The 27622-nt window shown below is 29.4% G+C and overlaps 1 protein-coding gene across 1 annotated transcript; it reads left to right on the plus strand.

Annotated features, from left to right (window-relative positions):
* Nucleotides 1–4845: 4845 nt before the first annotated feature.
* On the plus strand, nucleotides 4846–26507 carry LOC107442203 (lysosomal acid glucosylceramidase). Its single transcript, XM_016055700.3, has 10 exons — nucleotides 4846–5068; nucleotides 8950–9135; nucleotides 11093–11242; nucleotides 13680–13813; nucleotides 16484–16656; nucleotides 18199–18442; nucleotides 20523–20747; nucleotides 21207–21370; nucleotides 23593–23712; nucleotides 26234–26507. Exons 1-10 carry the CDS (start codon nucleotides 5020–5022, stop codon nucleotides 26328–26330), a joined length of 1542 nt encoding a protein of 513 aa, XP_015911186.2. The 5' UTR covers nucleotides 4846–5019; the 3' UTR covers nucleotides 26331–26507.
* Nucleotides 26508–27622: the final 1115 nt, after the last annotated feature.

Consider the following 27622-nt stretch of genomic DNA (forward strand, 5'->3'; position numbering starts at 1 on the left):
CACACTTCCTTTCAAATATATACATTTTATTTTATTATTGCTTCACTCAAAAATTTTTATCTCACTTAAACTTTATATAATATTGTATTTTAATTTTGAATCAAAGTTTTTTAAGAGTTGAGAGAATAATATCTAGTTAACTGTTCATTAAAGTTTCTTTGCTTTTTAAATTAAATATTTTCTAAACTCATTTGTGCTATGCTTTGGGGATTGAACAAGTCTGCCACTTCTTAAAACATTGGATTTATTTTTTAGCAAAGAAAATTTTACCATCAAATTCAAAGGTTTCCTGCTAAAAATTGATAAAAACGGAATAAGCATTTTCATGAGAAAATAAAAATTTGAACAACTGCACGTCTAAGCAATGCATAGTTGAATAATGAAAATTTTACTGTAAAAATATCATAACAATATAAAACTTACCTTTGATTAATCATTAGACTAGGTCTGCAAAATAAAAGCATTTTTCTCCTCTTATGTTAAAATATCAATAGAAATACACTTCTATTTATTGAAGTCAAAATATAATGTAGCTTAAAGAGAAATGCATTTAAATTTATTCAAGTAAGGTTAAGTGCTAAAATTTAAGGTTTGCTCTCTGAAAATATTAAAGTATTACGGTAACATCTACCAATCACTATGTACCCAAAAGACAATAAGGCTGAACAATATTTAAAGAAAGATGAATTTCTTACAAGGGAAACTAGGGAAGTGTGACTCGCCAATTTTGAAATAAGCTAGTGGGATGTATGTCTTATGAGGAATAATTTTAGGGGGCAACATTCGTTTCGGCCCATAGAAGGTCCTGTGAGAGATAAAAAAAATCTATAGAAATATCGGTATTTTATTACTTCAATGCAGACTATTAGTTATTGTAATTATCTAATACTCCAATTAATTTTGTGGTACTTTCACGCAGGGCCGTCTTAATAGCATGCAGGGCCCCCGAGCACAGAAATTTTTTGGGCCCTTATAACATTGTATACTGTTTAAAATCGAACTAAAACAACTTCACATGCATAAAATAAAGCATTTTTAGCACATGCAATAATTTAAACAAGTTTAAATACATTTTGATTTCCCCAAAAGATTGAATCCACATAAAAACTTCATTGGAAAGTAGAAAAATAGTTTTCGGTTGACTTTTTAAGTTTTCCCGGTGATAAACTATTCAAATTACTGTTGTTTGCATAATGATCGATCACTATGTTTAGAAAGAATAACAAAATGCACACTTTATACAATGGAATATATTCATTTTTAAAAAAATATAAAGCAATTTTGCTTATTTTTAGTTTTTTTAAATATATTTATAAAAAGTGAGATTCTCAAGGGTCCCCTGAGAGCCTGGGCCCTCGGGCACTGCCCGGGTGTGCCCATGCGTAAAGACTGTACTGCTTTCACGTATTATATAATGCATATTTATTGTCAAAATGGATTTCGAAAACTTTATATATCTGTAGTTTTTCAGAAAAACCTGTTAGGTTAATTTTTAAAAAAAATTGACATCAAATTTTTTAAATTTTTTTTCTCCAAAAAATTTTCCAAATTAATTGGAGTATGTAATTACAAATCAATTAATTAATAATTAATTAATTAGTAATTCTATAATTAATGATCAAACAATTAATTTGTTAATAAGCAAATAAATTAATTAACCAATTAATTAATAATTAATTGGAGTATGAGACAATTACAATAACTAATAATCTGCATTGAAGTAATAAAAGACCGATTTTTCTATAGATTGAATTATTTTTTATCTTTCACAGGACCTTCTATGGGCCGAAACGAATGTTGCCCCCTAAAATTACTCCTCATAAGACATACATCCCACTAATTTATTTCAAAATTGGCGAGTCACATTTCCCTAGTTTCCCTTGTTAGTGACAAACACCAAAAATAACATCACGCTTCAATATTAAATTTTATTGAATTCTAAATTCATAAAATATACAGTAATTTTTGGGTTTAAATTAGATATACAATTACACTTAATGTTGTAACTTCAAAATACACCAATATACATCTTTTTAGTCTTACAATAAAGAACTGGGTGCAAAGTTTGCCAACTCCAATTTTCGAAATGAAACTACGTAGTATGAAAAAAATTTGGCTTTAACTTTGTCATGGTTTGTTTTAATCCCTATTTTAACTTAATAGCAATTGACAGATTTTGTATCAGAGCCTACTTTATATGGAATAGGAATATTGGCAGATTTGTTCTAGTACAGCAATGCATAAAGTTACATAAAAAAATTACAACTTTGCTTTAAAAAGAAAACTATATGAATTAGTATGGAACTGAGCATTCAAAGAATATGTTCTTAAAAATTTTTGGTTGCGAAATCCAGTCTTTAATTTGAGAAGAAAAAAAATTTACTGCATGCATTTTTTAATGTAATACGAAGGATTTAAATAAGCTTATATTTTTACGCAAATTTTAGCAAATGTGAGAGCAAGTTTTGGAATACAAAGTATTTTTTGCTCACTAATATACTACATTATATTGTATTATTCGAATGTAAATTTAAACCCACACGATTCCCAATAATAGTTTATAATCTGACATGTTTCACAATTTAGGAAGGAACTTAGTTCAACTATGAATTAATACACTTCCTTTCAAATGCGTACATTTTATTTTAATATTTCTTCAACTAAAAATTTTGCCCCACTAATCTTTGTATTCTAATTTTGAATCAAAATCTTGTAGAGTTGATTAACAGAATGATATCTAGTTAACTGTTCATTGAAGTATCTTTGCTCTTTAAAATTAATTTTCTCTGAACTCCTTTATGCCATGCTTTTGGGATTAAATTAGTCGTGCCATCTTTAAACAATGGATTTTTCCGGCAAAGAAAACTTCACCTTAAAATTTAAAAAAAGTTTTCTTCCTAAAAAGAATTCAAAATAGAAGATAGAAAAAAACATTTTTATGAAGAAATAAAAAGTTTAAATAATTTCGTATCTAGGCAATGGATAGCTGAATAGCATTCAAAATTTTACTGTAGAAATACCTTAACGCTAGATAACGTGCATCTGTTAATTATTCGACTTGGTGTACAAGAAATATAACATTTTTATTTCTCCTCTTATGTCCAAATATCAATGTAGAGAAATGCGCTTAAAATTTATTCCGTAAGCTTAAGTGCTAAAATTTAACGTTTGCTCTCTGAAAATCTTAAAGTATTACTGTAACATCTAGCAATCACTATGTACACAAAAGACAATAAGTCCGAAAAGTAATTAAAGGATAAATTTCTTAGTGATAGACACCAAAAATAACATCACTTTAATAATCAAGTTTATTAAATTCTAAATTCATAAAATATACAGAGATTTTTTGGTTTTAAATTTATTCAAGTAAAATTAAATGGTAAAATTTAACTTTCGCTCTCTGAAAATATAGTAACATCTAGGCATTACTATGTAGGCAAAAAACAATAAGTTGGAACAATATTTAAAGAAAGATAAATTTCTCAAAAATAAACATTATAAATAACTTAACGCTTTAAAAATATCAATTTTATTCAGATATATTTTGAATTCATAAATTACAGTAATTTTTCCGTTTAAACTAAATATACAAGCACACTTAATGCTATAATGCAATATAAAGCATCTTTTTTAGTCATAGCATCTTTTTTAGTCATTCAATAAAGAACCGTATGCAAAATTTGCCAACTGCAATTTCTGGAAAGATTTTAGTAAAATGCATAGTATGAAGCTATTACACAGCTTCAATATTAATATTTTATTTTCTCGTATTTTTATTAGAAAATTTTTGCTTAGACTTTTTGTAACGTGGTTTGTTCTAATTGTATTAACTTAATAGCAGTTAACAGATTTTGTATTAGAGCCACGTAAGAACTTCAATATGGAATATAAATAGTTTTGTTCCAGTACAACTATGTATAAAATTATATAAAAACAATTACAACAGCTTGATTTCAAAAGGGAAGCTAAATTATATGAATAATAGTACTGAATTAAGCATTAAAAAAAATGTTTTTAAAAAAAATATTTAAATTATAAAATCCACGTTTTAATTTTAAAAAAACAAAACATTTTTCTATATCCAGCACAATGTAATTTTATACAAAGGAATATTAGCGGTACACTATTACCCGGCAATATAATACGTGATCCAATTAAACTATTATGGGTCAAAATTAAGGTCTGATATCGGGCCTTGCGTTAATATTGAAAAATGACATCGACTCGTCTTGTTTTAAAGGTTTTTAGAAGACGAATTTCCTCATTTTAAAGCGATTGAACGCACTGTTTTAGATATGCGTACATAGTAAACTACAGGGCCACATTGTGTATCCCCTATGAAGTCTATAATTATTTCCTCTGGTAGGGTACACTATTACGCGGTAATATAATACGTGGTCCAATTTGAATATTATAGGTTAATATTAGAGGGAGATATTGGACCATATTTTTATACAGAATATTGGCTTCGAATTTCTTCATTTAAACACTATTCAACACACTATTAACTATTATATTTATACATACATAGGAAATTAAAGAGCCACATTGTCTACCCCCTATGAGGTCTATAATTATTTCCTCTGGTAGGGTACACTATTTATCGGCAATATAATACGTGATCCAAATTATTATGGGTCAATATTAAGGTCTGATATCGGGCCTTGCGTTAATATTGAAAAATGATTTCGAATCGCCTCGTTTAAAGGACTTTAGAAGACGAATTTCCTCATTTTAAAGCATAGAGTAATAGAATAGACTCTGGGGAATAGAAGAATCACAATGTCATGAGCGTGTTGCCAGGATGTTAATTTGTAAGCTAAAAGCAACTTTTATTCATTCAATAACGTTTCAGATTTATAATCAGAAAGCAACATTGAAAATGACATATAAACATGTGAAATTAATCTTATCCAAGTACTGAAAAGATAAAAAGTTTTTTAGATATTAATGTGATAATATTATCACTTACAATTAAATCATGATCTTATTTCCCCATTTAGTTTATGTGGAGGCTGTATGATGAGCATCTTTTACTTAGCTATTTTTATTTTTTGTTTTGTGGAAGGTAATGTATTAAGTATTTTCCACATAATTTAAATTATCTTTAAAAAAAAAAATGCAAGTAAGGCTTTGTTGCATTTATTCAATATGAAATTTTAAGAAAAATCATGTTTTTCTAGTTTTGTTCAATTTAATTCGTTCATTCAAGTTTATTGAAGTTTTCTTTTTTGGGGGAATTTTCATAGCTGTTGTTGTGAAGTGCAATTTGTGAAAAATTCCGTTTGCTCGTTGAATTTTGGCAGCTTCTGGACTAAAAAATTAAAAGAAAAAAAAATTGCAGAAAGGGTCATATTAGAAAAGGCAAACATCTAAATTTTTTTTTCTTTTTAAATTTGCAAGTTAATATCAATAAAGCTCCTTATCAAATGTTCTTGGCATGAAAGATTACGTTACAGAAATATCTCTGTGTTGTGTAAGAAATGTATAAAAATTTTATAAATTCAGGCCCCCGGGCTAAGCGTTCGCCACCTTTCCAAATGCGCTAAAATCGTATATTTATTTATTTATTATTATTTTTTAAATATTTGTTTTCAGTTTTTCATATGTCAAATTTTAATTTTTCATAAAGGTTTCATCCATTTATTCAGGGTTGATTCTAGACCTTAAAAAGAGCAAAGTATTAGAAACTGAAAGAGGCATTATTTGCCCCCTTAAACAGGCACCCTTCAGTAAAAGGGCATTATTGTTTTCCACAAACATTTGCCTAGCTTTTAAGATACCCAAAATTTTGCAAAGCTCTTTATTTTTTCATTAGAGAAAGTCATAATTTTAAAGATAATTAATTTATTTAAAAATAATTCCTCACATGGCTGCATTCACTAATTCTGAGTTTTTTAACAGCATAAATTTATTTGTAACATGTTACTGACATAGATAAATAAAGAAAATAGAAAAGTTTGATTTTCAAAATTGATGGTTTTCTGTTTCTGGAATGCTGGATAAGAGGTTCTATGCTGTATTTGCATAGTTTTGTAAACAAAATTATCCCTTTTATATGCCTTAACTTCTTTCTTGCGTCACCATCAAACACTTTTTCTCTCGTAATGAAATGGAACTCGCAACGATGAGTAATCACTTGTAGCTTTCAAAATCACCAACGTGAAAGCACAAAACTTCTCAGACTAGAAATTTTTGACCAAAAGATCAAAATTTCTTAAAATTCAAACACAACTCTCATCAGAGGTGATCATATATTCAAAAAATTTGCTTTTGTGACACCAGTTTGTCACTTTTGCTCATATATGAGATTTTCTATACAAACAAACAATACTAAAGAGTTCCACCATTTTTAAAAGTTTAGCATATCGTAATAAATAGTTCATCCTTTTTCACTGAATTATACTTAACAACTTAGTTAAACTTTTGTTTAGTTATTCCAAAACCAACAATAAACTAATTACATATAATGAATGCAGAATTGCTGGGACAAAGTTTTTATCAAGAAGCATTTCATTCAGCACATTTGGAAGGCGAACGCTCTTCCCCCTGAGACATTACTGCTTAATAAATCTTATCAAGATTGTTCTGGGCTGCAGAGGTTGTGTAAAGTTGGATATTTTTAACATAAATCTTAAAGAAAATAAAGTGTTAGCATATATATATATATATGTAACATGCGAGACTACAGCCTCTCTGTTATCCCGCCAGATGCCGCTCGCCGGAACAAGAATGTATTGGAACTTTCTCGATGTAAAGGAAGAGTTAGTCAGTTGATGTAGTTTCTAAGTGAAACTGGTTTTTTTTAGGTAAAACTTGGAACCTGCGTGATTTGAACCTAAGTGGTTAGAGTCTATGTGACTCATGTTATTATTGAAGAATAAATATTATTGTTATTGTTATTGATCATATTGTTTTTTTATTTAAAACTTGGAACCTGTGTGATTTGAACCTAAGTGGTTAGAGTCTATGTGGCTCATGTTATTATTGAAGAATAAATATTATTGTTATTGATTATATGATTGATTGAATTAGTTGATGATAGCCAACATCATCACATTATGGTGTAGTTTGAGGTAACTCGGCATATATATATATATATATGTATGTTTGAAATAACGGTGGAACCACACCGTTATTTTTTAGTAATTTAAGAGTCAGAGCATCATGATTAACGAGTCCAGTTTCGGCCTAATCTTTTTTATTTAGCTAAACCAGAGGTTGCCAAAGTGGTCTATATAGACCCCCAGGGGTCTATTTAACATAAGCGGGGGTTGATCTGAGCCTGGGGGTCGATCAGAACCGGAAGGGTCGATTGGTCGAAGGATTATCAGTATTTTTCAGATATGTGACAATTAGAAATAAAAGAAGACTTGGAAATATATACAGGTAACCTTCAAAAATTGGGCGACGATTTTAAACTGCGTTTTGTTGATTTGGAAAACATTGACATCCCTGATTGGATTATTGTGCCATTTTCTGCTCAAATTGAAAACGTGGGCATCAACCTGCAAGATGAGCTTGCTGAATTATTATGGGGATTTGAAGCAAGGACGCTTTTTAAAAATTTAACAATAAGCAAATTTTGGACAAATATAAATATAATGCAAAAATATGTGCAACNATTTATTTATTACTCATAGCAAATCGTTTAATCTTTCCTTATATGGAAGTGAAAGATCTTAAAATAACTTCTCTTTTGAAGTATAAATCTAATTATTATTCATTGGCATGTTTTTAGCCTTGAAGTCCCGAAATAGAATTTCTACCCTTATCTTTCACTAAAGATATTTTATGAAAACGAATGAAGTTTTAATGCTTTTATTAATTCAAAAGTATTTAATTTTTGTATTACACACACATATATATATATATATATATATATGTATGTATGTATGTATGTGTGGGAATTCAACCTCCACTGTAGCAGCGCCACCCCACTTTTGTAACACTTCAGCCAAAATGCTCAGACTTAGCGGTTGCTTCAGCCAAAATGCTCAGACTTAGCGGTTGCTGTATATCTATTGTTTTTTTCATTAAATTTAATTATTACAAAAGCGTAGTTATTTCAGCTATACCTGACGTCAACCTCCACACACACACACACATATATATATTTTAAAAACTAATAGAAAAGGCATATTAATATTTTTTGTTAAGTCAATAATGTTAAAACAAATTTACTTAAATGTTATTTGATGTTTAACAGGGTGGAATTTCACATTTTATACTTTTTTCTGACACTGAGCATTAAGGAATGATGCATTGTTTTTAATCAAACATGCTTATAGACATAAATTCTTTACAAATTCATGTTAAGCAGCCTTCGGAACTATTTAAACCAGCCATACCTGTAGATGCAATTGTTGTGACTATTTGCAGCTCTGTTGTAATTTACATGCTCTTGAGACTTTAGTTAGTCATAAAACAGTTTCCTTGTGACTTTCAATGGATCAAAGTTGCAGCAAAGTTTCTCAGTGACTTCAGTACCAGTAAAGTATAGTTGTGACTTCCAAGTAGTATATATCATAATAAATACTTAAAGAGTTTATTGTGTAATAACGACAAAGTAAAATTATATCTTTTTTGGGACATTTAAAAACAGTCCCCACCTGTGACTGTGAGCATTTTTGGCTTTAATCTGATGTCACTGTGACAATCTGTGCTATCTGATGTGTTTGATTTCCCCCTGATATCTGTTATATTTAGTCACCAGGGCGACCATTAGTTTTCCCTATATTGTTTGGCTTATAGAGGCTTCTTTAATGTTTGTTTTTTTTATATCGTTTTTTGCTTGCTGTTGCTCAGTTTTGGCCAAGATTGGTGAATATTTTATTGCAGGTATCTATGAAAGTCTACCTCTCTATTTAATGCTGAGATTTCTCTTTAAAAAAATGATACATTAATTCATCAGTTTTTTATTAATTGATTAAATGTATGTTTTTTTAGGATTCGGCAATCCTTGTAAACCGCATTCCTTTGGGTCAGAAAAGATTGTTTGCGTCTGTGATGAGAGTTATTGTGATGATTTAGTCCTTTTATCAAATTATTCAGGAGCAGCCCTCTATGAATCAAACAAGAATGGTGCCAGATTTGAATCTTCAATTTTAAATTTTAGTTCTACTAAGCCATCTGGTAATTACAGTGACTATTTATTACTTTTATAATGTGTTACAGTGCTATTAGAACATAAATATTTTAACAAAAGTATAAAGTGTTTTAATTTCAGACATTTTTTAATTATAATTCACTAAACGTTAAAAATCTATGCAAAATCTTCATTACTATGCACTATTTTCTCATTGAATGTTTGGTAAGAAAATAAAAACCTTAAAATCTTTTTTTCTGATCTTGCCCGCATTGTTCTCGCTTACCAAGTTTGAACTGCTTATGCAGCTCTTCAAATTTCTCTGCAAAATGAACTTGATCATTGCACTTGAATATTTTTTTTAATAGCGGCAGACACTGAACTTTTCGTTCTTCGCCTTAGAAGATGCCAGAAGTGTTGCTGATTTATCGTTACCCAGTGGGCACCCGTGAACTAAAGTCACGGAGGTGAGCAGCATTACCCACGCTACACTGCCACAAATACCCGTTCATAGGGTGGGCCACAGTCATACATTCACACATCATAAGACAACACAGAGAGAGAGAAACAACGATGCCCAGAGCGGGATTCTAGCCCTCAGCCATTGGCTTCGCAGTCAGGCCCGCTAACCACTTGGCCACCTGGCCGGCGCACTTGAATATGGTGATACCCTTTTTTTTTAAAAAAAAATAAATTTACTAAGATGAATATTTCTGGATTGAAATTGAAAATAATGTTGAAGTGTAAATGCAAGCGTTCTCTGTATCATCTTTACCTGTTCAAACTTTTTTATTGCACAAATTAAACTCATGTGTCCATTTGCAAAAGATTCTTGTTAGGAAACAAACAGCAAAGAAGGAAGAAAAAGAATTGCCTAATAAAATTTACTTTTCTCTCTAAAAACAAATAACTGTCTTTCAACAGTTTGAAAAGGTATTAAAAATCTATATTATTTGGAAAATATTTATACCAATTTTTTTAATTAAAAGATTTTAATTGTTTTTTTAATTATAAGGGAATTGTATGGTCGTGTTATCCTAAAAAATAATAAGAATTTTTTTATCAACTTCTGAGCATTAAGTAAATAAATTTCATTATTCAAAGCCAAAAAACAAAACTTTAAAATTTCATAACCTCAAAATTAGTTCAAAATTTTAAAAAATTGACCTGTTTTGCTTATTTTCAGACATAAAGAGTATGTGAATACAAAAAATCCTGATTCTCCTGCCAAATGCTTTAACTAAATTCAATTTTGGTTTAAAAAGCAACTTTTTTTTTTGTAAAATGATGTGATACATTATCTACTGTGTTAATAACGTTTTTATGTCATTATGTACCTGTAACTATGTATCAAAATGTAAAATGTATAAAAATTCACATTTTTTCGTTCAATTTTTTTATTATTATTATGAAAGTAATAGGAATGTGTGGCAAAATTTTTGTGAAACAATAACAACAAAAGCAGTAACTTTTTTTTAATGTACTTTTTTGTACATTACTCTTTACTACATTTTAATATTTTTAATGTACATTTCATACATACTCTTTATCTTAATTTATGGAAAAAGCCATGGCTAATACTATTAGCTATGGCTTTATTAGCCCAGGATTATTAACTAGTAGGACTGGACTATTAATAGTCATATTAGACTATTAAATAGTCAGGGGGCTTTTTAAGTATTAGATTCTTTGTTTACAAGATAAAAAGAGTAGTGCTTTTTGTAACTCTTCTTTTTATAAAAGTTTTATTTCTCTCCATATTATTTTTATTATATTAGAGTGATTTTTTTTTTTTAAAAATTGACTTATAAGTATTTTTGTAAAGTTCATGAAAGTACTTTTCATTTTTTGTTCAAAAATGATGTGAATTTATTATAGTTTATTAATGCTTTTGTCATGAAGAAATAGTTATTTGCCCCCCCACTCTTGTGATACTTGTGTGGTCACTGTAATGTGTATGTGTAAATGTGTTGGTGTACCTTTGATTTATACATTTCTTTTCAGGAGTCAGTTTGTATACTGTTAACAGTTCAGTAATGTATCAGTTCATTTTGGGTTTTGGAGGAGCTTTTACTGATGCAGCTGGTATCAACATTGCTTCTCTGTCTCCAAAATTACAGAAATCGCTTCTCTCAAGCTATTTTTCTAAAAATGGTATCAGTTATATTTGGATTTATAATTTTGTTTTTCATGCATAGTTAATTCTTTAATTTTGAAAGATACTTTTTAAAATATAATAGCATTTAATGATAATTCTGCCATTCCTTTTGTATTCCATCTGTGTCAAAAAACAATAAAAGATTTAAATATGCAGAGGAATTTACAAGATCTGAATATGCAAAATTCCAAATTCTAAATGCCAAAGATTTTCATTTTCCCTATAACCACATTTCTTGAGAAAGAAGATGGTCATTTACAAAAGTTAATCAAAATTATTTTGGTAAATGACCATGATTAAGTAATTACAATAAATAATAATAAAAATAAGAGATGAAAACATGTAAGCAATTCTAAAATTTCATACCTGGCAAGTCTCATGTTTTTTAGAAACTACCCCATATACCTTAAGAAATGAAATTAATTACTGAAGGAATTATAATTTCTTGCATAAAATTCATATTTAACTTATTAGTTTAAGATAAAAACATATGTATATTTTGTTAGGTATGCTTGCTAGTAATTTATCATAAATAATTTCTTAAAATATCAATATGCAATTATTAAACTTTACAATGACATTATGTTGATTCCAACACTATAAATTTCATTTTGTTAGGAATATTCACGAACCTATTCATTACAAAAGCCCTAAAAACTGTTTATGTTAACTTTTAATTCTTTTCCACTAATTTAGCACATAAAATAATAGTTTAGAATATTTTTTAATAATTTTTCTTTTTGATCAACTTGTTAAGGATTTAGAAACAGATTTCAGCTATCTTATTGGTTCAACTCTTTCTTTTATTCTGTTTTTTTTTAAATTTAAAATCTATAAATATGAGGATGTAGATTGTAACAGTATTGGTTATACCTATAATTTCAATTAATGTTATTATAATGCTTTTTTAAATTTATTGTTGTGTTTTTGTCGTAGAAAGTAGTAACTTCGTTAAGTCATTAAAAATTCTTGGAATTAGTCATGGAAAGTCATGAATTTTAAAATCTAAAATGTAGCAGATACCCTGCATTTCTCGTTCAACTGTAAAGTGTTACTGGCTTTGGGGCTACCAAAGAGGAGGATCCATCCCCTCTGCAGGGGATCAAAATTATGATGTGTGTCTTTGGATCATCATTAATGATGTTTCCCGGACCATCGCTGATAGCCCATTGTGCAGCTCTAGTGCAATGTAATTAAAGTACCTACCTACCTTTTTAAAGCAAAGTCTATTAAAAGCAGAGTAAACGCATTAAAGTTATTAACAAATTTTTAAATTTTGTCTAACACTTGCACATGTGAGGCATAATTTTTCTGTGTTCTGATCTATATTTTCCCCAAGTCTCCTCTTATTTTTTAACAAAGACTCCTGTTTCTTACAAGTATCTCCTGTTTACTTGTATATTCTCAAATGTCTCTGTATTTGTTGAAGAAATTTAAAATTTTTTTTTTATTGATAATCTATCTGCTGGTGGTAAAAAATACTTCCTCTTATTCCTGAATAGATGGTTCTTTTGCCAGTACCGCAGTATGTTGAGTGTTTATAATTTGAGTAATTATAAGTAATAATTTTTAAAAAAATCTTCTTTAGTTTAAGATTTATATATACTTCACTAAATGTAAGTGCTTATATTATTTCCAATTTTGACTTACATGATAATGCATGGTGTACATGTAGCCCAAAAATATGTTGCTAGTAAAATCTCTGTTATTTTATTTCTCCAATGTTGGCAGGTATGAAATTTATTTAAAAATAAAAGATAAATAATAATCACAAAAAGAAAATTTAAAAAAAATTAAAAACTAGAAGGATAAACATATCTGCCAACTTTTATGCATTTAGCGTCAAATTTTATTTCTATATTTAAAGTGGTAGTAAAATGTATGATTTTTATATATTCTTTGCATTTATAAACTTAATTTATAATCTTTTTGACCACCGCTATTTTTAAAAAAATTAAGCATCTATATTAATATGTAATACTGTCGTGGTAGTCCCCATAAGCTTTTTCATTTTACAGCGTTTGTTTCTTCCTTAAAATTGTAATTTAAATTCCATTTTACTGCCACTGGGGAAAATTATTCTCAAAAGGATTAAAAGTTGGCAGGTATGGATATATATATGGAAAAAAAACATATATAATTCTTTGGTCTTAGTTATCACCTGTAACTTATTATAGATTAATTATCCCCTGTTTTGAACCCCTAACACTAATAATCTTAATTTTCTAATCTGTACTTACTAGTGTGTGTGCGTTGTAAAAAAAAAGGACAAGAAGTTTATCGAAATCACTGCTTAAAAAATTGATAAGCGGGAGGAAACAAAAGACTAAAGAAGTTATCACTAAATAGAAACTAGAACTTAATGAATTAGCCTTAGATTAAGCTCATTTATTTTTATTATAGTTTTTTTTTAAATATATATTTTTTTAATAGGGCTTCAGTATAATATGGGAAGAATTCCAATTGCCAGCTGTGATTTTTCTACACATCCCTATTCATATGCTGATGTCAAGGATGATTTTAAATTAGAACACTTTCAGCTGGCTAAAGAAGATCTACTTTATAAAGTAAAACTTTACTTTTACCAGTCTTTAAAATAAATAAATAATTGTCAGCGGAGATTGTAGCAAGAATATCATTGTATCTGTATGTCAACAAGACAAATAAAATACGAAGTCAACAATTTATTTTAAAAGCATATTAAAGTGATAGACAAATATAACATACTCTCACAAACAGAGTGAAAAATGAGTAACAAAAAGAAAGAAAATAATCTGCTTCAACAGAAGCTTAAATACTCTTGTTTGATAAGGGATGACGTGATCCACGCCAATTTGCAAAAAGTAAAATTAACATTAAGTGGTCCAAACTTAGGAGCACTCTCCTGACTAAACTATTGGGACCATATTTCCTAGATTGCAGCTACCCCCTATATTTTGGGGGTCAGAAATCCAAATCTGTCATAAAAGAGGTATGTTTATTCAGAGAAAATACATTTTTGTGTCTGATTTTGTAACTTAAAATATCTTCTGCTCTTATTAATTAGCATATTAGAGGTCACCTTCTCAAGTCATTAAGATTGAGTCCTAGAATGTAAAGATCCGATCGTCAGATCAAAAGTTATTCAGAGTGGTTCCTTTTTTTTCTTTTCTTTTGTTTTGCACCGTACATGTACTTTACCTTTGCAAATTTTGCTACATACGTGTTAGATTAAACTGAATTCTGTACAATTATAAATTATAATCTCCCTGAGGTCACAGACGAATTTGTATTTATGATGCAGAATTACTTTCTAAATTCTACTCCAGGGGTCCTACCACGAACTCCGAGGAATCGGAATTGACTTTCGTCAAGGAAACCCAAAACTGGAATCAGTTTTGATTGCTTTCCCAAAACAGTGTCAGTCCAAGGAAACCAGTTTCCGAAGATGAAAGACATTCCCGCAATGACGAAAGATATGACATTTAAAAGTGGGTTGAGTTCAGATTTAACCAATCATCAACTGATTTTAGTATGTAGCTCACGGTTAGGAGAAATAGATTCAAATGCAGAAAGTAAATAATGATTAATTGTAGCATTTTTTCAGATACTTTTTAAGAGAAATTTAATGAATCACATTTGAAAAGAAAAGTAATATTTATTACAGAAATATAATTATTTTTAATACAGTGCAACCTCGAAAATCCGGACTGCTGGGGGGTTTGGAAGGTCCGGGTTTCTGAAATTTCCGGATTTTAGATACCTTACTTGAATTGATAGAATTATCGAAGTTTCGAATTCGCCAGGCCGATTTCGCGATTAATCACGCGTGTGTAGACCTCCGACGTCAATTTTAACATAAATATACTCTTTAAATAATAAATAAAAGACATTAAAAATCAAACTTTCGTCATTTTCCCCCGCAATCGATCGTTTAGATAACATAATATTAGCAATTAAAACTAAAAATATAGGCTTAAAACGCGAGCTGAATTTCAACTTATAACCGAAACAGATGCTTCTAGACTAGACTGTACCAGCTGATACTAATCCTTTTTTTTTGTTGGGGTATGAAAGAACTTGTCCCCGCCTCCTAAGCTTCAAGGTTAAGAAAGAACCAGTTTTCTTTCATCACAAGGGGGGAAATCAAGGAGATGGAAGAATTCCTCCTTCTGAGGGGATTCCCCTTCAGGAGGAGAGGGATTCTGTTTTATATTCTTTGTTATCTATACAGAACTGATAAGAATGACTGGAATTTCCTTATCAGCTATGAGCTTTCATTCACATCCCACCTCTACCTCTTCATCTACTGCTTCATTGTTGGAGAAGAGTTGTGGTTTTGCATTAAAATTTCTATTTTAAGCAATTTTTTTAAAATTTTTTCTTTTGAAATTTTTTTCTGAGGAACTGGACGTCCCGATTTTAGAGATTTCCGGATTTCAGAAGTCCGGATTTTCGAGGTCGTACTGTATTATGTTATATAAATATATTATGTGGAGATAGTAGTCATTCTAGGGAATAGGAATTATATTTTTATAGTGGCGCACAGTAACTGTGTTCATAGAACACACACACACGGAGAAAGTTACATACATGCCTACTATGGGATTCAAACCCACAACCTTTGGACCTGTAGTCCAATACAGTAACCCCTAGAGCAGTGATCGTAATCATAAATAATAAAAAAAGAAAATTAAATGTGTCACTCATTTTGCAAAATTTTTTAAAATATACTTATACCTTACTTAGGCTCTTCAGGTCGTTTGCCACATCCAGCTCACTTATCCATGTCCTCCGGGTATTTTTACTCGAAGTCTGACTTTGCACTAAAATTCACCTTCATTTGTTTTGGCCTAGTCAATCTTTGTCTTCCCCCTTTTCTCCTGCCAGTAGGGGCCCAAGAAATTAGAAAGAGAAACATGTGTGAATTTATCTCTTTGCATTTTTAGTACATGTCCCATCCTTCTCTTAATGATTCCATTTTCCATTACACTTCTTTATTTGCTTTTTCTAATATTGTTCCGTCTCTAATATTAACTGGCCAAAAGATTTTTAAACTTTTCTAAAACAGTTCTTTTGAAAAATCTCACATTTTTGGATGTCTGATAATCTAGGGCCGTATTATACTGTGAAACCTTGTGTGCAACAAGCAATTATAAAATTGCTCTGACTATTGTTTTATAGACATTTATTTGTACTATATATGCATGTATGGTAATCTTTCACTATATGTAGTTATGATTCACATATATTTATAGATTCCGTACATTCAGTCAGCCAATGCTTTGAGCAAAAACCAGTTGCTTCTTTTTGGGAGCCCCTGGAGTGCTCCCGCATGGATGAAAACCAATGGAGCCATGAATGGTAAAGGAGAACTCATTGGTGAACCTGGAGGGCAATATTATCAAACATGGGCAGATTATTTTGTGCGGTAATTCTATTTTTTTAAAACTGACTTTAAGCATATACTAAGGTTTTTGGAATATAAAATTATGTCTGAATTGTGTTATATTTTGTAAGAAATTTAATGTCTTTAATTTTGTTATTTTATACTCAACTTTTACTGTTTATTTTTGTTTTTGTTTTTAATTGTTGCAAAAATGAATGCTTTTAGTATGATTCCTATTGCAGTGATTCTTCTATTATCATGACTGATGCATAGTCATGTTTGCTATTCCATAGGCACAATGTTATTCCAATAGAATTATATCAAAATTTTGTTATATTTTATTACGAAATTTAATGTCTTTAATTTTTTTTAAAATTCTATATACATTACATCAATATATTAATTATATATTATTAATATATTATTAATAATTAATCGTAATTTACATCAGATCAGAGACTTTTTCAAGAATTATGTATGTTCTTTGTTTTTATCCAGAACTATCTTATTACATTTGGTGATTCAACCTTTCATATTTGTCATGTTAATAGCAAAATATTTGAAACATTTTGTGAAGTGGAAACATTTTTTTCCCTTCACTTTCTTGAATTGTTGATATTCCATCAAACTGGTGATGGCAATTTTTTGCTTCATTTTTCTTTTAATTTACTCTGTTTATATTTTTGACATTTTTTTATTATTTATTTTTATGACCAAAATTTTATTTTCTACAATATTGTCACAAATATTTTCATTATTTTTTATTTGATTTAACATTCTTTCTTTTACTTGCCTTATTTTTATTTATAACTTTATTTTTTTTTATCATTACTAGTATTGCTAAACTTGACCTGGTTTTCAGGAGAAATGTGTAAGGGAAAGTTGCTTTTATAATCAGAAAAAAGTTATCAATTTTCTCTGATTTTGCACTATAACCTGTTTACTAATTAATATCCTACACAAGCTTTTAAACCCAATATGGCATAAGGTAAATCAGTATTTAAAATATAAAATTCAACTGACCCAGCTGTATTTCCGATTTTTAAATTTAAAGTGCATGTTCGGTTTAGTTGCAAATTACCTTTTGTTTGTTTTACATTTACAAAAGAAATAAAAAACCAAATTTTTTTTTATAAATAGCTGTATATTCTTAAAATTCTACTAATATACCAATATTTTTAATGCAATATACAAAATTAAAATTGCGCATTTGAGAACCACTTTTGATGATTCCATCATAGTCTAATTTGTCTAACTTTCTTTTTAAAAGATTCATCAATCCATACTTTCCTTGTTTAAAAGTCACCCCTTGTGTGATATATTTACACACCCTTATCTTAATGTACATTATATAATGTGAATCGAAGCATATTAATTTTAATGCACTTTCACCTATAATGTATTACTTTAAGAGTACTTATTAGTTTAAGTACTTATTTTCTTTTTAGTTCTGAGTTAATATAGTTTTGTGCTCTCACGATATAATGACCTCATGTTAAAACATTCGTTTTTGCCCGAAGCACAAGGGTCGTCACATACTGTACTTCAATTTTGTTACTTATTCGAACAATCTGTTTATTTCAGATTCTTGAAGGCATATGAGGAAAATAACGTTACCTTTTGGGGTCTGACATTGCAAAATGAACCAACGGACGGATGTCTTACAGATTTTGCTTTTCAGTCTATGTGCTTCCCTCCCGATAAGCAGAGAGACTTCCTGAAACTCAATTTAGGGCCTACCTTGCAGAAGGCAGGATTCGGCCCCAATAACTTGAAACTCATGATAATGGACGATGCCAGGGGGCTCTTGCCAAGATGGGCCGATATTGTAAGTGAATTAGAACTAACATTTAATATTTTCTGTAGTATCAAAATTCGGAATATTTCTTCTAATGCAGTGAACTCTCTCTGTAACAATATCCGATGCAACAATAATTACCTCTACTGCAATAATATTTTATGATCCTGGTGAATTTGCATATTGAATAATGTTATCTTCTCCGCACTAGTGTGATATTTTCAAAAACAATAAACTTCTGTTTTTTTTAAAAAAATTTAACATTTATTATGAATGATATTTTTGTTTTGCAATGGGGAAAAATATTCTTTTCCCAATTTTTTTCTGACTAATAAAAGACGCTGTCGATTTTATAGCTATTCCTTTTCAGTAATGTAAAAATGGTTTATTTGTTCACATGTTAATGCAGTCCCTTCTTTTCCATAGGGGAAGACTGCCTAAAGCGCTTCCTTTCTAGGAAATGCCGATGTGACAAAAAGTTTAATTTTTAATTTATAAATTTTAACTTTAGTCTTTACAGAGGTAAAAAAGTTAATTAGAAAGATGTATTTGATGGTAAAACCGAAGCCAATAAGAGATACGAAATTTGTTTCTTAAGAATTATAAAAAGATGCGCATTTATTCTTCATCAGATCAAATCAGAGAGATTCCTTTCATCTAAATTTTTTTTTACTATTATTAAAAAGGAAAAAGAGATCTGCCTCTTCAAGGAAATTTTTTGTCTTTTTCGAATTACCTTTAAAAAAAGGATTTGTTTTTATGCTTTTTCCTATCAATGTAAATGGAATTTAGAACTACATACCTGTCTTTTAAAATAACGCTTCACGATTCTTATTTGCGTGATTTCAGATCGTGCATCGTGTTTCATATTTCCACAGTTTTATGTCGAATGTCGTGTTTCTTATTCACATGATTTAAAAGCTATTTTATGATTTGTGTTGAAGTGAATAAAAAATTATACTTTGAAATTTATATTTATATTAAAATGGAACATCGAAATTCTCATTCACGCGATTTTAAAATTTAACATCGATATTCGGATTCATGCAATTTTAAAATCAAACATTAAGATTCATATTCACATTTTAAAATTGATTGTTGATACTCCTATCCATGTGATTTAAAAATCATACATTGAAGTTCATGTTCGCATAAATTAAATAAATAAATGAAATCTTTCATCAATATTTTTATCAATATTAAACATTCTGTGGATTTTTTTTTTATGCATACACTTTGTTCTTGCTTAAATTTCAGGTCTATTTTTTTCTATTTATTTAAAAAGTGTTATTTGTACATAGCATTTTTGGATTTCAATTTTCAGCTTGTTTTTTTACTGAACTCATCGTGTAGTATGAATCAATGTAGAGTTCTATAAAAATGAAACATTCTTAAAAAAAATCAGTAATTTTCAAAAGAATTTTGTAAAAATGGTGGTGAGAGAGTTAGTTACCCCTGTTGAAAGTCTCTCGTTTTTTACATACTCAGTTTCAAGAGCAGGTAGCCTCTGGCCTTTAACACGGTTGAATTGAGGATGGTGTAAAGTTGTAAAGAGTGTTACCATAAGCAATTTTTCTGCAACGATGCTTATTTTAGGTGAACATACATCTGTAAGTTCATGCTTAACCCCATTCTTCTGGCAGTAGATCTGAAATTTCTGATCATTAAGCTCTTTACCTTTTGAGTTTTTCGAAAGAAATGTTTCAACGTGTCTATAGTGAAAGTGTGCTTCTGTTTAAAACGGTTTTAGCTCAGATGTTACGAAGCACTGAATATCTGTTGTCATAATAAATTCAGTCGAAGATTTGTCTGTAGTAAAATTTTGTTTTTGTTAAAAAATAGTACCTGCACGATAATAATAGGATGTTACGAAGCACTGAATATCTGCCATCATAATAAATTCAGTTGGAGCTTTGTCTATTGTGAAAGTGTAATGTGGAGAAAATAGGTCAGATTATCAATTTATGTGTGAAAATCAAATAAAGCATAATATGACATTTCCCCTCCTTGACAGTAAAGTTTGAAAAATACCTCGTAGTCGTGATTTCATCTCAAAATAACAGTCAATTCTGTAAATTAAATTCTCTTTTTTTTCCCTCTTTGTTATCAGATAATGAAAGACAAGGAGGCAGCCCAATTTGTATCAGGTGTTGCCTTCCACTGGTATTATGAAGATCTGATGCCTCACAGGATTCTGGACATCACTCACGGCAAACATCCCTCTCTTTTCTTCCTTGCGACTGAGGCGTGTACAGCTTATGAGCCATGGGTTTTTCCGAAGGTTGATCTGGGAAATTGGGAGAGAGCAGAACAATATGCTCATGACATTATACAAGTAGGATATTTCATTTTATACCCATCATGAAACAAAACATGCAAGATTATTTCATTTTATTATTATTATTATTATTTTTTTTTAGAACAAATAATTTTTATATGCTTAAGAAAATACAGTACTTTTTAATGCAACAAACAACAAGGAAAATTTTTTCCTTAATCATATTTCTGGAAATAATTTAAAGCAGCAAACAAAACATTTTCATAAAAATAATTGTTTCATTTAAATAATAAGTACTGAACATAATTTTGAATAAAGGAAAAGGGAAATACTTTTTTTTTTTTTGCAATTTAAAAAAAAAAGAAGTTTAATTTATCAGAAGTTTGCCATCACACTGCGAAAACTCTAAAAAATCATGTGGCAAATTTATCTGTGTGTTTTGCCATCATTATTTCTTAATTTTACATGTTTCAAACCATTGTGTCCTAGTACGTTATTTAAGAAAATTCCTTCTAGGATTTGCTGAATTGGTCTATCGGTTGGATTGATTGGAATTTAGCGTTGGACATGGAGGGTGGTCCAAACTGGGTGAAGAATTTTGTTGATGCAGCAATCATTGTGAATTCTAAATCCAAAGAATTCTACAAGCAGCCCATGTATTATATATTGGGTCACTTCAGGTAAAACATTAACCTTTTTTTTCATTGTTTGTTTAAGATAAAATTTTTGCTTTTAATTCATATTTAAAGTTAATCAAGTTCAGTAGTCTTCACTTATAGTTATTGCGGTAAATGTTATAAATCACTAATTTTTATCAAAATCACTCAGTCTGGAATCTATCTATTCATTTGTGTGTCAAAATTATCGCTTTTTATGATCACCTTATTGTTTAATGTTATTAATGTTTTTTTTTTAAAGTTAATCTTACTTTTAAAGTATATTTCAAATTCATTTCAAAGATTTATTTTCATCTTAAGTGAAAAAAAGTTGAATCAATTTTTTATAAATAGCTTTAAATTTTAAAAATGTAGGTAAGCTTAAGTTATTATTATTTTTTATTTTTTTATTTATTCTACCTTGAATTTAATTCAGGGAATTGTCTTCAGCATAGTAGTAGCCTTTTGAAAGAAATTGTTATCCCAGCATAACTTTTATTTCATTCTTTCAAAATAAATGTTTTAAGCTTACAGAAAAATAAAGGAAGTTAATATATTCCAGTTGATTTTATTAACGTTATTTTAATTAACGTTAATCTATGTTATAAGAATATTGAAATCAAGAATATGCGTTTATTTAGTTCTACACGACAGGAACTAAATTATTTATTGAACATGTATAAGGGTATTTTATTAAGGGATGAATGTGATGAGGTCTGCAACATCGATTTATTAAGCAATAAAAATTTTGGCAAATGAATTGCATTATTAACTAGTTGTAAATACATGAATACTAGGGCTCGAAAAATCTCAAAATTTTTACATGCACTACCAGGCATATCATTTTAAAAAATACAAGCCCAAATTAATCCTATTCCAAATATACATTAATGAAAACAGGTATGTAAAGGAAAAAACTATTCATTTAACAAATATTGTACATAATCCTCTTTAGAAGAACAAAATAGTAAAAGGAATTATGAATATTATGTAGAAACTGGTATTATGTGAAACTTTAAATACAAAAAATAAATCCCCCCCACACTGCCATTAATATTTGAGAGAGCACATAATTGGTATTTTAGGATATTTTGATTAAATATTTACATGCCCATTAGAAATTTTCAATATGCCTAAAAACGTCTGGCAGTATAATTTTTGAACCCCAATTCACACATGATTTTTTTTTTATTCATCAGTCATTTTTTGTTTCTGGTTTCACCGTTTCCAAATAGGAAATTAAATGTGTGTTTTAAATGCTGGGATGTCACAAAGTATAGTCTGTGCTGAGCACCTGTAGTATACCAATAATCCTAAAAATTAGTGTTCGTAAAAATACTTTTAAAAAAAATGCTTAATTGTTACATAATTTGATTAGTTGTGGCAAACTTAGTTGAGGCACTGTTTTGTGAGAAGCCGGGAGAGCTGTATTAAGATCACTTTACTTTTTAAATGCTGAACGTTAGAGCTGTTCACGGTTGTGGTCGCTCTTGTGTTGCCTTAAGCAGAAGAGTGAATAGGTTGTGCATGATCGAGACTGAGTAGCAACGGCGCGAGGAGGTGGATAATGTGACAAATAGCAAGTCAACTGTTCAATTGGGAACCATCCATCGAAGTGGGTGTTTCTGTCAAGGCAGGCGTGCTCACATCACGCCTAAGTCACCAATGTGGGGAGAGAAGTCATAGACAATGTCAACCTTCATCTATGAAAAGGTACCCTAACAAAGAATCAAGTTAACATGTCTTATAAACTAGTGAATTGGAATTGTATATTTGTAGTGGTAGATTCAGTACTGTTACCAGTTTGTCTTTGAAGCAATGCTACTGTCCTTTATGACTGTACTTTAGGTAGTACAGCCATAAAGGACAGAAGGTAGATAATGTCACAAGTAGCAAGTCTACTGTTCAATTGGGAACCATCCATCGAAGTAGGCATGTTCACATCACGTCCGGGTCACCAATGTAGAGAGAGAAGTTATAGGCAATGTCAACATCTATGAAAAGCTACCTCAACAAAGAATTGAGTTAACATGTCTTATATACCAGTAAATTGGAATTATAAATTTGTAGTGGTAGATTTGATAGAATTATATATTTGTAGTGTAGTGTATTTGCAGTTACCAACTTGCCTTTGAAGCAATGCTTCTGTCCTTTACCTTTTAAATTGTATGCACCATAGGACATTTTATGTTTAAAATGATATTTATTTTCTAGTTTTTAATTTTATATTGTATCATTTCACTCAGCAAAAGTTTGCCAAGGGGATCATATAGAATCGCCTTAGATGTGTCAAAGCCAGTTGAAAATCTTGAAATCGCAGCATTCAGGACTCCTGAGGATAAGACAGTTGTCATTGCAGTGAATAGGTAAGTTGATTTGTTAATTTTGCTAAAGAAATGGTCTGTGGGAGAAAAACGATGTTAAATAGGGACATCTTTTACGAGATTGTTTTGCATTAAAAGAAAAAAAATTTCTGCATTAATTTTTTTTCCTAAAGGCTTATTTATTCCCAAAACAGGGTTGCCACAGGCGACTATTTGCAACTATTTTTGGCATGAGGCGACTATGGCAACTTTTTTTACCTGAAAATGCTAAAAAAGCAACGACTTTCGGGAAAAGGAGAATATTTGGAGAATTTTCTGTACTCCTAGCTATGTTTTTTTAAAAGCACAAATTGGGTTGAAAACCTGCAGCCCACGGGAGCTACTGAACATAAGGAATCTTTTTTTTTCTTAAAAAATAGGAAATGGTGAAAATTTTGATTTGCAAATTTGAGTCATCTCTCTTTAATTCGCTCAGTTTGCACAGATTCTATTGTAAGTCTATTTTGTTTCTCTATCACCTTTTCAACGGTTATTGTTATAAAATTCTGTACAATTTTAGAAAATCCATTTTTTATTTTTAATATGATATTACAATGTGTGAATTTCGAATTTAAGTAATCATTTTCACAATATATATGTTTCTTAATTAATGCCTAAATCTAATGTTAAAGAGAAATTTTTTTACAAAAAGTGTTTTGTTTATGAAAAAATATTTTTTTGAATGAATTTTAATTATTAGAAGTATTTAACTTTCTGCAAATATACAGTAGAGAACTGATTATCCGGAACGATCGGGACTATCGCGATTCCGGATAACTGATTTTTCCGGTTTTCTGAATCGCTACAAAATGCCGTTTTTTTAATGTTTATAAAACGAAACTAAAAAATTTTTTTGAAACAGTTTTAGAAATAATAAAAAATGATAAATAATAATACACTTAAGTTTAAATAAGGAAAGAAATTATGAATTAAAAATTATATATAGGCTTATATATGTTATTAATGTTATTATTAACATTAGTAACATAGTTATTAATGTTATTATTAACATTAGTAACATATGTAAGCTATTTGTGCTTATGTGAGATTCGTCTACAAACGGCTTTTGATCCGTCCTCTAAATCAGTTCTTTCGTCAACTCGATACGCTGTACGCTCTAAATAACAAAATGGGCTCAAAATCTTGCAGGAAAAAATTTTTTTTTTAATGGAAGAAAATTAATTTCCAGTTCCGAATTTCATTCCGGTTATATGGTTTTCCGGTTTTCTGATTTCCGGATGAGAGGTTCTGCACTGTACTAATTTTTTTGATACAAAAATATAGTGCTAGGAACATTAACATTTATAAATAAAATTATCATATTTTCCACCAACTTGACTAAATGGATCACAACATATGACAATTTAATAATATTTTAGTCATATTTTTGTTATTTAGGTGACTAATTTCATAGTTTTCGGCAACTATTTTCATGCTTTAGACTACTAAAAGCAACTATTTTGTTAATTTTTTTCTGTGGCAACTCTGTAAAAAGTAAATATTGTAAAAGATACTAAATCCAAAATTTTTTTTTAATGGTGTGCACTTTGGTCTATTTTGGTCTATGGTGAAAATTTCCGTTATAACGAGGGCCTCAAATCACACTTCATTGCATTTTTTGTTGATGAGGATTCTATGAGCTAGGGGTCATCAAGATTTCAGAAAGATCATAGAAAAGAATGGACCCTGTGGCTTTCGAGCTTTCTGCGACGAACTTCCCTAGCACTATTATTTTGCTTTAGGATGCTTTTAATTATAACAATTACTAATTTAACGTTGTGTTTACAGAAGAAAGTGTCATAAAAAAAATTTTAATTGTAAAAGTTATATTTTTTAAATACCAATATTATAGACTATATTCTCACATTTTGTAAGTGAAAAATGCACTAATCATTTCCTTTTTCGAATTTTGTAAATCATTACACAAATTCAAATTCGTAAATAAATTAAATGATATTAAATTAAAAATCGTAAAATCTATTCAGTAACTCCCAAAATAAAGATCGACGACGAAATCACGCGAATAGGACTGTTTAAAGAAGAGATACTCAAATAAGTGTATGTAAAATATGGTGTTCTTTAGAGGAAAAAAAATGATAGACTGAACAACATAATTTCTAGACCGAAGTATATTTTTTAAACTTTCGCGATTTCTGAATTTTTTATTCTATCAAAAGCCAGTCATTACATTTTTTTTTCAAATCTCAAATGAGAATAGGAAATTCATAATTATTTCTTTCCTCTCTGATGCAAAAGAAAGACATCTTTCAAAAAAAAATTCCATAGTAAAATATAAATATTTTTCGAAAAATTATGCAGAAAGGAAAAACCCAAATTTTTCCTTTCCCAAATGAAACATCTTTCTGCAAAAACTCTAACATTCTGCGCCAATGTTGCTGCAATTCTGCCACAGAGAGAATGGAAGATATTTTAAATTAATTTTTTTTCACTCTAAAAACCGAAATTACTTTCTTGCAACCCAATCTTTGAATGTTGTTTTTAATATAATTTCTTTCTCTTTTAGACAAAACGAAACTTTGAAGTTTGCATTAGAGGATAATTCAAAGGGCTATCTAAATGTGAAGATCAGAGCCCATACTATACAGACTTACATATGGTAATATACTTAATTCCGAAGCAATACTTAGAGCTTATATTGATCTAAAACGGGTCCATTTCATTATAAAAGATTAAATTAAATGTTCATGTTTTTGTCTTTTTATGTATCTCTGACTCTACAAATTTTTATTTATGTGGTTGTAATGTTTTGACAGAGAATAAACGATTTAAATTTTTTATTAGTTTAGTATTTTTTTAAAATTATAATTAATCTTAGTTTCTAATGATTTAGTTCTCTTTGCGTGTGTCTTAATGTTACTGCAAACACACTAAGATGCAAGTTAAACAATGTTTTTTCCCCCTCACCTTTAACTTTATTATCATGACATAATGCAGAAAGGTGGCATTATTTACTTTAACACCTAATTTAATTTATTGATACTAAGCCAATTCTTTTAAGTAAATTAGTGTTAAATGTCCATTATAGTTAAGCTGGAAATTCTCCTTATTAGATGCCTAAAATACATTAGAAAATCCAAAAGGTATACTTATCTAACTAAAAAGTGAAAACAGCGTGAATAAAGCACAAAAAAGGACATTACTTTGCAAAAGATTAAATTAGAATAGATTTTCAAACGCTGGGAAAGGGTGGGATACTCGAAAGATCATTAACTAAATTAATTAGAATTTTTCAAAACATGGAATGATTCCCCAAAATCAAGCTCGGTAGATGATGAACAGTGTTGAATAATTTTGGCATAAGGAAACTAACTTATGATTACAATTCCAACTATGTATGGAGATCTTTAATAATAATACACAAATCTTCCATGTTCTTTAAGGGTTCGTTTTGTTTATCCAATATACGATGACCACTCTGATAAGAAATTTGATAAATGCCCAGGCTACAGATATCAGCAATAGGGTTTTTGAGGTTGGTGAAATTTAGTTAGTTTACAGGGGAAAAAAAACTACTTTAAATTCAAATGTGGTAGTCTTGGGGATTGATTTTCAGATAATAGGGTTAAATTGTTGAAGTTTCAATCAAAGAGTTTGTTGGATTGTGTGATTAATTTTCTACATTATTCATTGTATTTATAGAAATTTAATCGTGCAACCCAACAAATCCTCTTTAAGAGGATGCTTTTTCTATGGGGGTGTTCTGCTCAAAATTTGTTTGCATTTCTGAAAATTTATTTTCAGCATTTGAAATTTCATAGTTCCTATGAGCTCACATTTTTTCATTACTATAAACTTTAAATTATTAATGGCGATAAAATATCAAAAATAGAGTATCCTCTAGAAATTCGTTTTTCTTAAAAAAAATCCTTATTTTTGAATTCATTTCCAAAAG

This window comes from Parasteatoda tepidariorum, chromosome 8 (genome assembly GCF_043381705.1).
Source record: "Parasteatoda tepidariorum isolate YZ-2023 chromosome 8, CAS_Ptep_4.0, whole genome shotgun sequence".
Taxonomy (NCBI): domain Eukaryota; kingdom Metazoa; phylum Arthropoda; class Arachnida; order Araneae; family Theridiidae; genus Parasteatoda; species Parasteatoda tepidariorum.

What these genes read in the sequence shown, in the direction of transcription:
- LOC107442203 (XM_016055700.3), top strand. Translation starts at nt 5,020, where the DNA reads ATGATGAGCATCTTTTACTTAGCTATTTTTATTTTTTGTTTTGTGGAA. An exon ending in AAGAAGATCTACTTTATAAA is followed by an intron (nt 13,814 to 16,483) that starts GTAAAACTTTAC and finishes ATATATTTATAG; the next exon opens with ATTCCGTACATTCAGTCAGC. An exon ending in TATATATTGGGTCACTTCAG is followed by an intron (nt 21,371 to 23,592) that starts GTAAAACATTAA and finishes CATTTCACTCAG; the next exon opens with CAAAAGTTTGCCAAGGGGAT.